Source organism: Watersipora subatra, chromosome 9, assembly GCF_963576615.1.
Source record: "Watersipora subatra chromosome 9, tzWatSuba1.1, whole genome shotgun sequence".
Taxonomy (NCBI): Eukaryota; Metazoa; Bryozoa; class Gymnolaemata; order Cheilostomatida; family Watersiporidae; genus Watersipora; species Watersipora subatra.
In genome coordinates this window covers 36,293,996-36,308,763 of record NC_088716.1, presented here as the reverse complement: position 1 = coordinate 36,308,763, position 14,768 = coordinate 36,293,996, and the positions used below count along the sequence as shown (strand labels likewise).

Sequence of the window (14,768 nt, the reverse complement as noted above, 5' to 3'; positions counted from 1 at the left end):
ACAACGAAAGCCGTTCTACATGTTCGCCCGCCGTCTAGCACTATCCAGGGGTCAAGGTTAGGATAAAGATAATTTTCGACGGTACTCCAGCTTATAACATTAAGACTGATAGACCGACGCTGTAACACCTGCACCAATCAATTGTATTTGTATTTATGAACAATTGCCCATCTATCCTATTTGCCTTTTTTCGACACATTTAATGATCCGTTACGACGAACTAGAATGTTGCGAACCTTATTTATAATAGATACACGTATAATGATAAACGAACGGCGTTTTTTCTTTTGCAAGTGCGGCGAAATAAACTAACATTCAAATCGATTTTGAAAAACTCGCCCGACTTGACACCTTACGTTATATGGAATTTTTTATGTATTAAGAAACAAAAACTTCACATAAATTTTTTAGGTTATTTGGAGTTTACTTTATAGGAGGTATAGGTTGTAGGAGCATCTACTGTATTCAGAAAACATACTAAGCCAAGTGAGGACCTTTAGCCGATTAAGTGCATCAGGGAACGAGCTTTCGCTGTTAAGGCCATATTTTTGTATATTGGCAGTTTCAAATTTAGCCCTATTGTTTTGTTATGAGATGTTTAAATATTCGGTAAATACTAAAATAAAAAATACACTCAAACCTTAACATACCAATGTAATGCATTCCAATAATCGCATCATATGTTTAAATTGTTGGATTTTTCAGCAAGAAGATACAAGATATAAATTATAAATATTATAAACATGAAGATTTATAAAGATCGCAATATATTTTATTTAATTTCTTGTAGAATCTGAGAAACAATAATGAATACGTCAAGAAATTATAGGATTAATATAAATGATATATTGCTAAGTTATATAGGATTAAAACAAGAGCATTGTATAAAACTGGATGAAATATAAATGTAAAAGCTATTTGTAAAAAAACAATTAATAATGCAGTAATCACTAAAAAGAATTTGTTACAATTACCTTTCCTTAGAGACAAGTTAACATAGGTGTAGGCTTAGTAATACACAGTCTGTTAGACCCTTAGAGATATGTTAACATGGGTGTAGGCTTAGTAATACACAGTCTGTTAGACCCTTAGAGATATGTTAACATAGGTGTAGGCTTAGTAATACACAGTCTGTTAGACCCTTAGAGATATGTTAACATAGGTGTAGGCTTAGTAATACACAGTCTGTTAGACCCTTAGAGACATGTTAACATACAGTGCCGTCAGAAATTATGAGACCACCTCACATTTTAAGAGACAATTGGTGGTAGCAATGATTTACTGACTTAGTTTTACAAAAAACTATCATAAACCATATACCATTAGATGCGGAATTTTCTACTGATTAATATGAAGCAAATTTCCATCACATAACAATCCATACTTATTTTTTATCTCAATCGAAAGGCATATGTAACTGATATGAATAAAAAAACGAAAATTTGCTTATCTATTTCTATTGAATTTTCAGCTCGTTCAGCTTTTGATATTCCTGAAATATAATTTGAACAACTCTTGTAAATAGATGGTGGCCCTGAAAAGGGCCGTTGGGGTTGTCAATTTGCTGGGGTTACCATTAATATTTGGTAGGCCAGATAACTTGATGACACTAATTCTATCACCAATGCTGTAAAAGAAGAATGAAAGACTCCTGATTTACTTTACTAGAACAAGGGGAAATTTCTGCATCTAATGATGTACAATATGTGGCAAATGAATGAATTAATATGGTGCCAGAAGAGGTGCAAAGTTGAACAAAGGCGAGAATTATTGGGTGGTCTCATAATTTCTGACAGCACTGTAGGTGTAGGCTTAGTAATACACAGTCTGTTAGACCCTTAGAGATATGTTAACATGGGTGTAGGCTTAGTAATACACAGTCTGTTAGACCCTTAGAGATATGTTAACATAGGTGTAGGCTTAGTAATACACAGTCTGTTAGACCCTTAGAGATATGTTAACATAGGTGTAGGCTTAGTAATACACAGTTTGTTAGACCCTTAGAGATATGTTAACATAGGTGTAGGCTTAGTAATACACAGTCTGGTAGACCCTTAGAGATATGTTAACATAGGTGTAGGCTTAGTAATACACAGTCTGTTAGACCCTTAGAGATATGTTAACATAGGTGTAGGCTTAGTAATACACAGTCTGTTAGACCCTTAGAGACATGTTAACATAGGTGTAGGCTTAGTAATACACAGTCTGTTAGACCCTTACAGATATGTTAACATAGGTGTAGGCTTAGTAATACACAGTCTGTTAGACCCTTAGAGATATGTTAACATAGGTGTAGGCTTAGTAATACACAGTCTGTTAGACCCTTAGAGACATGTTAACATAGGTGTAGGCTTAGTAATACACAGTCTGTTAGACCCTTAGAGATATGTTAACATAGGTGTAGGCTTAGTAATACACAGTCTGTTAGACCCTTAGAGATATGTTAACATAGGTGTAGGCTTAGTAATACACAGTCTGGTAGACCCTTAGAGATATGTTAACATAGGTGTAGGCTTAGTAATACACACAGTCTGTTAGACCCTTACAGATATGTTAACATAGGTGTAGGCTTAGTAATACACAGTCTGTTAGACCCTTAGAGATATGTTAACATAGGTGTAGGCTTAGTAATACACAGTCTGTTAGACCCTTAGAGACATGTTAACATAGGTGTAGGCTTAGTAATACACAGTCTGTTAGACCCTTAGAGATATGTTAACATAGGTGTAGGCTTAGTAATACACACAGTCTGTTAGACTTGCTTAGTCTTTACACAGTCTTTATATATACATGTAGTTGTATTATTTTTACTGTCACTTAGAAACCTGTCACATTTTGATGAACGTCGGACGTCGTATATCAGAAATTAATGGTTGTGTTGAGATGAATGTCAAGACATTCATATGCAGAGGAGTTTTGACTGTAAAAAACAAAAGCGAATAAAACCTCATCCACACCGCAGTCAGCGGTGAGGCCAGTTGTGCCTCTGTGACTGCCAGCCTAGATGTTAGAAGATGCGTGTGCAAGTTTGTCATACGTTAGGTTATGAGCTTGATGATTCTGTCCTACTCGAGGGAGTGATTAGTTACTAGCAGTTGGTTCAGGTTTGATTTGACTAATTGATCTTCTAACAGGTGTATGAAGTTGTAGGAAGGTGTAGGAAGTCTATTGCTGTGTCATCTTTTGCCTACTCTTAATGAATTTACGCAATTGCTTCCATAGCCATCTTTGGTGTTCTCTTTTATTCTCGAAAAATCATATTCTGCTCATTTCAAACTTATATTAGCTTTTTCATGACTTCAGCGGTTTTGTAAAATTTTGAAACTGCTAATGAATGTGTGAACCCATGACATCCATTTAAAGGTTGACTGGCAACAAAATTCACATTACAGTTATTTGATATTAAAAGATTCACCATGTCTTACTCTGTTTTGTTGTAGGTGCAAAATATGTGGAAAGGTGATTACAAGCTCTTAAAAGCTCAAAACCGAACAGAAAATCGCAGCCACACGAGACCGCCGTAGTTTGGATTCTCTTTCCAAAACGGTTCAAATGGGATTTAGTTGTGAGAGATGGTTTCTGTTTACACTTTCATGCAACCTTATTCGTCGAAGTATTTTCACAAATATACTTCACGCATTCAATAAAACTATGTCTATTGTTCTTACACGCCTGTTTTATCATCATCGTAATACTGTCACTTTTAGCAGGGATATCTTATAACTTAACCGTAAAAATTTGTTCAATTTTTTAGCCATAGCTTAAAGAAGTACATATCATTGTCTGATAATCATGACCAGCCTGTTGGTCACTTGTGATAATCGAAAAGTGCTGCAGAAATTATTTGCGAAGTATTGGGTCACATGATTAGATTACGACTTGCCGATTAGACCAAACCGAAACAAAACTGTAAAGTAGCGAGCATCTATATTTGATACGAGGTCTTCGGTAAAACCCGAAGTGTTTGTCATAAACTAGTGCTACGATAAGTTTGATATTGAGCTTTTTATTGGCGTTTCAATTCACGTGAGAACATCACGTGACAAGACAATAAATAGATTTCACGACTACGTCATCGAAATAAAGAGCTTCCAATTTCCAAGCTTCCAAGGCGGCTTTTCGTTTTTGAGCTTTAAAGAACTTGTAATCACAATTCCACATATTTGGCACCTACAACACAACAGAGTAAGACATGGTGAATCTTTTAATACCAAATAACTGTAATGTGAATTTTGTTGCAAGTCAACCTTTAAGTATTCATGTTTGTGCCAGCATCGGTCATTGTGAGTTATTTCTGTTCGTATTATAGAGTTTAGGTATTCCAAAATCTTGTTCCGTGGGTTTTCATTGAATCTGTTAGTCATCATGCTACATTCTGATTGTTGCAGGGCACGAGTGAACCCACTCCTTCTCAATCCAACTCGATGCAGGCGTTTGACTACAACCATGGAACTACCCAGACATATGATGCTCCGTACCACTCAACGATGCCAGCTCATGAGGCTCCGAACAACACGGCTCTGTCAGACGCACCTGGCACCATTGGACAATACAATCAAGGGTATGAGTATAATCAACAGGTCAGTTGGTTTGTTGGTGCTCAGTGAATGGTTCAGACGGAGCAGCTTGCTCTCAATTCATTTCTCTTCATTTTTAAATGAAGCTTGCACCAGAAACGCTTGGTTTCTCAATATGCTTTCAGTTCACCGTGAGTGGTGCAAACATTGCTGCTCTTCTGGTCTTCACACTGACCTATATTGCGCTAGTTGATATCCATCATTGCTTTTTTACCGCAAGCTCAGGTCTGGCAGTACTTCTTGAAGCTATTGCAAAACTTTTTGATCAATTGTAGTCTAATACGCGTATATTGGAAAAGGAATACTATATTTCATCCAAGTAATTAATTGAAACTTGTTTTATGCTGTCAGACCCTAGTCTGAATACATCTGATCACCTAACCTAATGATTGTGCTGTTCCTTATTGGTAAAAATGGATATTACTTTTCATCTCATTAATATCTTTGTCTTTTAGGACTATCAAAAACAGCCGTACTGGCCAAACCACAACCAAGGCTATGGTCATTCTGGAGCTTATAATGATGTTGTCGTATCACATGCAAAAGGTCACCAACCGCGACCTCACTTTCATGATGCCGATCTTACAGAACCCTCCCCTAGCGTTCCAATGGGTAAACAATCTGCTTCACTGTTGCTATGTGTTGAGTGTTCATGCGCTTAATGGTTATATAGTTAAAAATTTTCAGGAATTTAGTTTTTCAGCTCTCTCTAGTACAATATACAGAAAGTTTAATCCTCATGCTACCAGTTGCGTTGTGCGCAAGTTTTTCGTTATGATTGACTTATAGAAGCTAATTCAGTAGCCAAACAGTCGGCTTCCAAAACAGTCAACTGTTAAGGAATGCATAAGTTTTACTAGAAACCTGTTACAAATGTTGTCTAGTTCATTTCCTGTTTCGCAATTAATGCAAACCGAAGTGTGCAAAAGAAACCACACTAACCTTCCAACTTTGTATGTGAATAAATTATGATGCATTGATATTCACAGTAATTCTGTGATAAATTCTCATGAACATATTACAAGGTCTTTTTAACCTATGCACTCTTTTAGATCACCATTTAAACCAGAATCGGTCATAACTCAATAACTGATCAGACAAGCCTCATGAAGCTAAAGATGTGTATTGTTTTTATTTAAAAAAAATTCTTCAGTCAGATTAATCTGTTTACCATTCTTTAATAATAAATAAGATAAAGTAAGTTTTGGTTTTATGGTCAATTGTTCTATTTTAGCTAGAATTATTTTCCCAGAGGATGACAGTTTGTCATAACGTCTGCAAATCGAATACTGTTGCTATTAACAGTTTCATAATGAGTCTTATCACATTCAACTGTGATTAGTGAAGATAGGAAGCGCATTTGTGTTAAATGTGTGTTTCCTGGTTCACATTGGTCTCTATCTATGTGTAAAGACATGATGGAAGTATCTATCTTAGTCTAACACATTTGTCTGTATCACAAATCTGTCTTTATCACATCATTTATGAACGCATGATGAATAATCTAAACTGGACTTCAGGAAGGTCTAGACTTGCAACCCCCTTGTATTTATTACTATTATATTTTTAACTTTTGTATCTGTTACAAACAGTAAAATAATAGTAAATGGCCTAATCCATTCCAAGATCTTTCTAAACTCGCCCTTTTGGCATACAAAAAAAAAAACTTGACTTAACCTTTTTTTAATTTGTGGGCTGTACCGTAACTGCAGCATTATTAGCTTGCATTTGCATTGCAAATTTTCTCCTTTTTATATCAATCTCACTGGTTTTATAGACCATGATTACGGTAATTCTACAATAAGTTGAGGGGGAGTGCATATCTCCGACATTCATTAATGTTCAATTACGATTTCCATATTTTTTCTGAACATCAAAGTGTACTCTTCAAAGTAAAACTAATAACAACTATCTTATACGTCCACAAGAAAGCAAAACAACAAAATATTTTACAACAACGCTGGACTACCTGTTCGTCATCTACCTGTATCCAGGAGTCAAGGTTAGGATAAAAGAAGACTTTCGACAAATACTCTAACTCGGGACATACGGATTGGTGAACCGACGTATTAACTTGTGCACCAGTTGATCGCCTTGGTATTTATGAGTAATTGCACCACTACCCTATTTCCTGTTTTGTTGACACATTTAATGATCTATCGCGGCGAAATAGATTGTTGTGGAAGTTGTTTATGTAATAGGTATAACGCTATATGCACGTCATTTTTTCTTTTGCAAATGCGGGGAGATAAATTAATGTCCAAATCGAATTTGAGAACTCATCTGACTTGACACTTTACAATGTATGAAATTTTTTACGTAGTAGGAAGCAAAAACTTACAATAAATACTTGACGTTATCTGGGGTTTACGTTATAGGAGGTATACGGTACAGGAGGTATATGTTATAAGAGCGTCTACTGTATTTTTTTTCTGTTGCAGGCAGTCTGTTCAAATGTTGCAACAATGTTTTTAAATTTGTGTGATTTGCTTAAACACGGAGATGATTACTTGGCAGTTCTGGTATTATTATAGTGCACAGTAGTTTAGGCTCAGTAGTGCGTTCATGTCGTTTGGCTCAGCTACCAATATGTTATGCGTGTCTTACAGATGCTGCCAAGCGGAAAACACTCCCTGTTTGGATACGGGAAGGACTGGAGAAGATGGAACGAGAAAAAATGAAGAAGGAAGAAAAGGAACGACTTGAAAAGGAAAGAGAAGAGGAAAAGCTGTTGAAGGAGGAACAACAGAGAAAAGCGGAAGAAGAAGCTGTTAGAACTGGCATTCCAGTTAAGAGCAAATTTGTGAGTTAACTGAATGGGAGATTATATTGGTTGTGCCAGATTTCTGAGGAAATGTTTCAGTAACGATTGTTGTTAGAGATAATTTGCTGTTTGCTATACCCTGTCGATAGTTCTTTGGCAGGGTTCTTCATTCATGAACCTCGTGAAATTCTGCTTGTTGTTCGGTTAGTAACCATTGGTTCTACCTTCTGCTTGTGTCAAGGAGGACGATGAGGTTGAGATGCCTGCAAGCAAGTCAGAAGGAAGGCAGAAGTCGGTAACTCCTGAACGAGGGTCTATTTCAAGGTCTCCTTCCCCTGAAAGTAAATACCTCACTCCAGAAGAACGACAGGCGCAGCTGGTACGTAACAACTTCTGATCTGGTTCATGTTAAACCTAGGTTCGTAACTTTAGAAACTACTGTTTGAGTTACCCGGGTAAAGAGTAGCGTTAGCATAGCCTGTGGCCCAGTTTATTTAGCAATTCATCACCTCAGAACTATAAAGCTGTGACTTTACAATAAAGGATTGTTGGTTACAATTTACAACCTTTCTGAGGGACAAATGATTGCAAGCTTTGTAATATACTGGGTTATTAATTGGCCAGGTTTGGTGGTTGCTTTCTCATTGCAGATGCTGAAAGTGAAGACGATGCTCACGGAAGTGCTCCTTTCCGTAACCAATGAGGAAATAGAGTCGGTGTGCAAGAGTGTCTATAACAAGTGTAAAAAGCGCGAATTCTCAGGTAGAAATATCACGCATTTGTGGCGTGTTTTCAGTCTAGTCTTGGAGACAATACGAGACAATATCTGTTATAAACAGTGCTACATAACTTCGTATGACTGCATGACAGTCAGTTTTATGAGTATGTTCCCTTCATGGGTCTCACAATTTCATCACTCTATGGACAAGATTGGCTATGCCCTCGAGTTATCTTTCACTCATGAAATATACCATTTGGCTATATCAATTAATTGTGGACTCTTTTGCTACATGTTTGCTCTGCACATTCATATGTGAGTAATATTTGATGCTTATCTATTTGTGTGCTGTCTTTCTCTCGACTGCACGACTGCCATCCACTCACTGATAATCTGTACCAATCTTATAATAGCTCCAGCCAAGATGATCGGCAGGTCTAGTGCATTAACCTCTCTCAAAAGCTCATTCGGTAAGACTCTATTGTTCATATATTCGTGACTGATTTGATCTTTGCACTAGACTGCGATTTTGTCACGCCATTCTTTTGCAGCTTATTTCAGGCCAGTTTTTCGTATTAGGGTTGCGTGGGGCATAAGCAGACATTTTGCCGTATAGTTGTTGGGTAATATAATTATTGCACACTTGGTTACTATGTAGTAGATCGGTAGTAAGTTTAACTATTAGAGAAAAGGCTAGAAGTTAGACTACCCTTCCCCTTTTACTAATGGAAGAATGCGCAGATTATGTAAAATGTGTCATTAATTATGACTCTTGAAATTCTTAATCGTGAAGTGCTCCTGTCTAATCAAGTGTTGTTGAAGTCGAGCTTTCTGATTGATGTTGTTTCCATGCTATGATATACATATAAAGGAGTGTGGACCGTAGGCATAAATATGTTAAGTCCAAAATATCGACCTCTGCAGTCGAGGCTTTTGCGATTTTATGAAATTTTTCGAAATTTAAAAATTTGAATCTATCACTGCTAATAGGTACAATCTAGTTATTATTTCATTTTTTGAGTTTTATTGTTATTGGTAGCTGAAGTCTTATACGGAGAACATTATTTTTCGGTCTCATCAGGTTTAGGTATGAACATTTGACTGTGTTCTTCCTCAAGCACCTGACATTCTGACAATCAAATAATGTTGGCTTGTTGAATAATCAAGTACATTTCTCCTCAATTTTACCACCAAATAAATTTGGTTTCTGGAAACAGGTTCATAAAAGGATGGGCTCATTCTACAGGCTCAGTTTACATTTGCGATTAAATATTTAGGCAGTGTTGTTACTCACTCTATTTAGACTCTTGTATCAATCATTCAAGTGTTAGTGTTTGTACTTAGTAATTGTTAGTACTTAGTAATTGTTAGTACTTAGTAATTGTTAGTACTTGGTAATTGTTAGTACTTAGTAATTGTTAGTACTTAGTAATTGTTAGTACTTAGTAATTGTTAGTACCTAGTAACACAACTCAGATGGCAAGTTGTCTTCTTAGTCCTTTTGTTGTTAGAGAGAAAGCTTAAAATTTGATGCAGTTTCAAAGCATGTGCTGAATACAATGATTACTTTATTGACAGTTCGTGCTCTATGAGTATTGCATATGTAGTGTATGGTACAGGAGGATACGACTCCGAGATATCTGATGGGGATTCAGAAGGACAGGATGATGAATCAAGCAGCGGTGAAGACAGTGATGTGGCAGAGAGGCGACATCGAGAGTTCAGCAGGAAACAGCGAGACAGGCTTAAACAGGTAGAACTTGAAGAAAAACAGGCGATGGGTAAGTGCTCAATTTTGATGGGCGATTGGCCTTTTTAATTCTGGATAGTGCGGCTGGCCCAGTTTGCCTGTTTCATGAAAGTCATTGACTTTTTTCGCAAAATAGATTTATGCGCATGCTGGTTTTATGAGTGAATTTGAAAGTAACTGTGTTGGGTTGGTAACTGCCTCAGTTACGTTGGTTTCTTAATAGATCGTGCAAGGGTGACTTGGTCATTCTATTTTTTTACGGTGTATAAGATTTCATTACTTCATTTGTGTTGGTAGGTCTGCATACGGAAGTACCATTTCAACAATTGTGTGATGGACCTAATAATTTTTGTGAAGTTTTAGCAGATGAACTCCCTAATTAGCTTCAATGCGGTAAGATGTCAGATAGCATTTAATATTCTATTCTGGTCATTCTAGATTGGTTCAACAACACCGGGAGGGTGAAAGAAGCATATCACTTTGAAAACAAGTCTACCAGCATACCCGGTATTGACAATGACCAGAGCGATGAAGACACAACAGCAAAATCTTCAGAAAGCAGACTATCGATATCCAGGGCAAGTAGAAGCGTAGATGATAAGCAAGGGGTAGATGATCGTTGTGACTCTGAGAATGATTCTGATGGTCACCGGGCAAGGTTGAAACGAAAACACAGCAGTCATTCCGGAAGTCAGGACCGGGATCCTAAAAGACACAAAGATAAAAAAATTGATCATCGTAAAGGTAGTAAACACAGGCGTAGTTCTCGGAGTCGTGACAGAAAACGTGAACATCGGTCTCGTAGCCGAGACAGAAAACGTCGGTCACGCAGTCAAGAAAGGAAACACAAAAGAAGATCGCGAAGCCGTGAAAGACGACATAAGGGACGTTCTGGCAGTCGAGAAAGGAAACGTAAGGACAGTGAGCGAAGACGGAGAGAACGATCTGTTAGTGCTGAAAGCAGCTCTCGCAGGCGTGAAAAAGGACGTGATAGGAGGCGTTCGTATAGCGATGAGCGACAACAAAGAAAAAGGAATGCCTCACGGGAAAGACATAGGCATCGAAGTCGATCCCCCGACTATCATTCGCGTAAGGCTGAGTCAAAGGACAGGCGCTCTTCTCGACATAGCAAGTATGAGCATAAGTCCCCTCGTCATGATAAGTCTCACCGGCGCAGTCGTACTTCAGATTCTGCAAGTGAGAGTGAATCTAGTAAGGTAGGAGACAGTGGGGCTAGATCTGCAGAGCACAGGGCTAGAGCGAGCCACGATGAGAGCCGAAACAGCTCGAAGAAGGGTGGTAAGGAGCCGTCTCAATCTCTAGACAAAGATTCTCACTCGACCAACAAGGCTAAGCTATCATCCAGAGCATCCGTCAAATCAACAATATCTAGAGGCTCACCCACATCTAGCAAGAGTTCCTCTAGTAGCGGCAGCAGTTCAGAGAGCAGTGACAGCGAGGGTACAGAGTAGGTAAAGGGTTCTGTTTACTTTCACCTGGGTAAGTAAGCTCCTGCAATACTGATTGTTGGTTTATCAGCTTGCTCATTGTATTCCTGACCTGAAACACTAGTTGTTAATAGGTAGTCTTATTCATAGAGCTCTCATTATGCCTACAATTTAATAGATGTATCCGAGGAATCAAGTTGCGTGTATCTATGAAGACTGTTTAGGCTTGATTCTTATATTAATGCTATGCGTTTAATGGGTATTCATCTGTAAGCTCCTTGAGGATATGTAAAATCTCTATTTTCAAGTTGTTTTGTAAAGTTCACGAATTTTTTTCATATATCAGCCTGGAAATGTTATAGTCTCTATCATTTCTATTTGTTTCCTGTCAAGCTATAACTGATTTAACAAGCGCATAAAAAACAAAACAGATCTCGCAAATGTTTAGAGCATTAGATTGTTTGTAGTTTGAAAAAATTTTAACAGGATCAAAGGAAAAATGGTGAAGAAACATTGTTCTTTTTTACAGTTGGCCTATGTGAACCATGTGTTGTCGTATTATAGTATTTTTGTTGTTTTTAGCGCAATGGAGTATACAGTCAGCCGCAAATGCAACTATCAGATGTTGAAGCTTGTCGCTGAACTGCTGGATTTCTTTCTATCACCCGCCAGCCCTGGTGTCAGTTAGCTATAATATGCGCATTGCTATCGACTTTGAGTTTTAACACTGTTATGCTGTTTGAAATGCTACTATGCTGTTTTAAATGCCCGTTATGTGAGTAAAAATTTTCATTCGGTAAGATATTGTTACTAGGGAATGATGACATGTTGTTGATTTTATTTCATGTACATAGTTTATAGTCAGTCTAGGGTGACTTGAGAAATCGCCATGAAACTATAATATTTCTTATTTCTCAATAATACCAATAATTAAATTACAACAAGTTTTATCTATATACGCAGATCATGTTTAAAGTTCATGTGAAAAGTTGATGCTTATACTTGCCCTATTTCAAATACCATCCAAGTTTAAATCTGGTTACAAAAATGACCAACGAGTCTCAATGGTTGGTTAGATTCATGAGAACCTCGTGTAGGCCACTCTGCTAATGGAAGCTTATCCTAGTAGTCCACAGCATGTGCTAAAATAAATATCCTGCACTTAATTTCGTCACCATCATTTCCACTTATAGTGTTCGGCACTTCGCTTCAGTGGCAGTTTCTTGCAGTTGGATAAATTTGATGGTGTGGAGTTCATACACTGTTAGTTGCCAAGCCTACCATACCCACTAGTGGAGAAACTTATTTTGTTTGATAAATGTTAAGGAGTTATCTCCTTTTGCATCGAGATATGATTGGCTCTGCAGAGTGAATAACAATTTGTTCATTTATTACTATGGTCAAAGCACGTTAACCAAGAGAAACATTTTTCAGTTTGATCTTTGACATGGCTTGTATGACCATGGCTTTGACATGACCACACAGACGGTGTTAAGGAGAGAATTTGGTAACAATGATTATGAACAATGAACACAAGTCAAACACTTACTCTCTACAAAGCTGGAAAATACTTTCTAAAGAGCTTAAAAAGGCTCTTCCCAATGGTGCACATCTTCAAATTGGCTCCCAGCATCACAAAGGATACTATCGAAGGCTGGCTAACAAAATTTGGATCGAGCTAGCTAGGAAAAAACATAGGTGAGTACTTTTTGAGGTGGTAGGTGAGGTGCCTACCGCTCAGGCATTTAATATGAGATAGTGCGATGTAAAATCTATATATATATTTCTCAAAGTTGGTCATTTGTATGTGTATGTATGTATATGCGTGTCCAACTATAGCTATTAAAATCTTGGAATTAAAATTGATTTGAATTCATGACGATGGCGAATGCATCTGCAAGTTTTTATCCAAGCGCTCTACAACTGAGCTACATAAAGCATATTGATCAATGATGTTATCAGTATATCAAATGCACATGATAACTATTTTAGCATTGCGCCCACACATTACGATGCCACTGTTAAAGATACTTTTTGTAAGGCTCAATTACTATATCTGGGGTCAAGGCCAATTCTTTTAACGTGGACAATTATGTTATCTCCGTGGGAAAAGCCTCGACATTATTTCTTTCTTCGGTCAGACAAAGACAGTACGATATCTCATTTTTACATTTGTACCGGTATCGATAAGTACCAGTATCATCGTATTCAAAGTTTTGATGGATAGCTTCTGGTGGAACAGTAACCTTTTTTATACACCCACACAAGCGCTTCTATGCAAGAATTGTTATTATTAATTCAACTTGTTCAGGATTTTTATTATGATTTCTCAGTTCGTATTAATTGTATCATTACCGAATCATCTTTTGTTGTAATCATAGCAAAACTGACTTAATTTAGCTATTACTTGCTAATTATCTCACATTTATATGTAAACCTTTTTATAATTGTTTTATTTTTTTCAATTTATTTGACCTGTACAGAACGTTTTTCTCGTGATATGAAGTTTGAAGGTTATAGTTGTTTGAGAAAGTTTGAAAACCTTAACAGTTGTTTATATTTTCTCTTAAATTATTTCAACTTCACAAAACGCTTTTTTCATAATATGTAGTTTGAAAGTTAGAATGGCAAATGTTGTTATATGTTAAATACAAATCAATTTTCTGTGCAAAGACTTTTATTACCCGGGCAATGCCGGGTAAAACAGCTAGTTGTTTTATAAAATGATTATGTAATTTAATATATAATTAAATATCATTAAAAGAACCGAGACACTGATATGGTATTCTGCTCAAAACCACATTGGCAGCTTCTGTTCAGGGTGTTTGGGTTGAGATTAAAAAAGAATTATATTTGGCTCCAGCCAGGCATATACCACTAGTTTTCTCCTCGATTGTCAAAAGAACAAAGCGTGTATGTGTTCACTCTAGATTTATCCATTTTATATGACCAATTGATTGCAATTTCCTAGGTCATTCATTTTGGACTGACATTCATTTAGCCACATGAAAAGGGTCGAAAATGAGATTTATTTCTACTGTTCATTCCTCAATGTCAAGACCTTTACTTGAATGTATATGCGTGGAAAGGAAGTGCTGACACAAATAAACTATTTGTGAAGTTGTCCTTCATGTAGCTAAAACAGGCTGCTAGTATGCCCATCAATCCTATAAAATGACCGGAGGCATGATTTCTTCAGTTGCTTTGACTATGATAAGTAATTTACATGTGGTGTTGTGTATTGTTTTGTAGTCCAGCTTGAAGTAATACAGTACCGATGATTGGCCCAATATCACCCTGGAAGCAGTTATGACTCCACAGCTGCTGTGACCTCACAGCTGTTGTGACCCCACAGCTGTTGTGACCCCACAGCTATGACACCCATTTATCAACTTGTTCAAGCATGGTTCAGTGTGAACATCTTGATAATTTTGCGAGCAGTTGACCTGCATACTTATGCAGGTCCGCTGCTGTCTTCAACCCACCTGCATACTTATGCAGGTGGGTTGAA

At 37.2% G+C, this 14,768-nt stretch overlaps 1 protein-coding gene across 3 annotated transcripts in view; it reads left to right on the top strand.

Annotated features, from left to right (window-relative positions):
* Positions 1-12,195, top strand: part of LOC137403802 (arginine/serine-rich protein PNISR-like) — a 33,084-nt gene extending 20,889 nt beyond the window's left edge. For 2 of the 3 annotated variants that reach the window (XM_068089857.1, XM_068089856.1), the window contains exons 4-11: positions 4,389-4,580; positions 5,033-5,189; positions 7,187-7,380; positions 7,583-7,720; positions 7,992-8,103; positions 8,473-8,529; positions 9,679-9,840; positions 10,248-12,195. In XM_068089857.1, the coding sequence (XP_067945958.1) occupies positions 4,389-4,580; positions 5,033-5,189; positions 7,187-7,380; positions 7,583-7,720; positions 7,992-8,103; positions 8,473-8,529; positions 9,679-9,840; positions 10,248-11,281 (2,046 nt within the window). In that variant the 3' untranslated portion in view covers positions 11,282-12,195. The remainder of the gene's footprint in view (positions 1-4,388; positions 4,581-5,032; positions 5,190-7,186; positions 7,381-7,582; positions 7,721-7,991; positions 8,104-8,472; positions 8,530-9,678; positions 9,841-10,247) is intronic. The other variant, XM_068089858.1, reaches the window with a different exon arrangement.
* Positions 12,196-14,768: the final 2,573 nt, after the last annotated feature.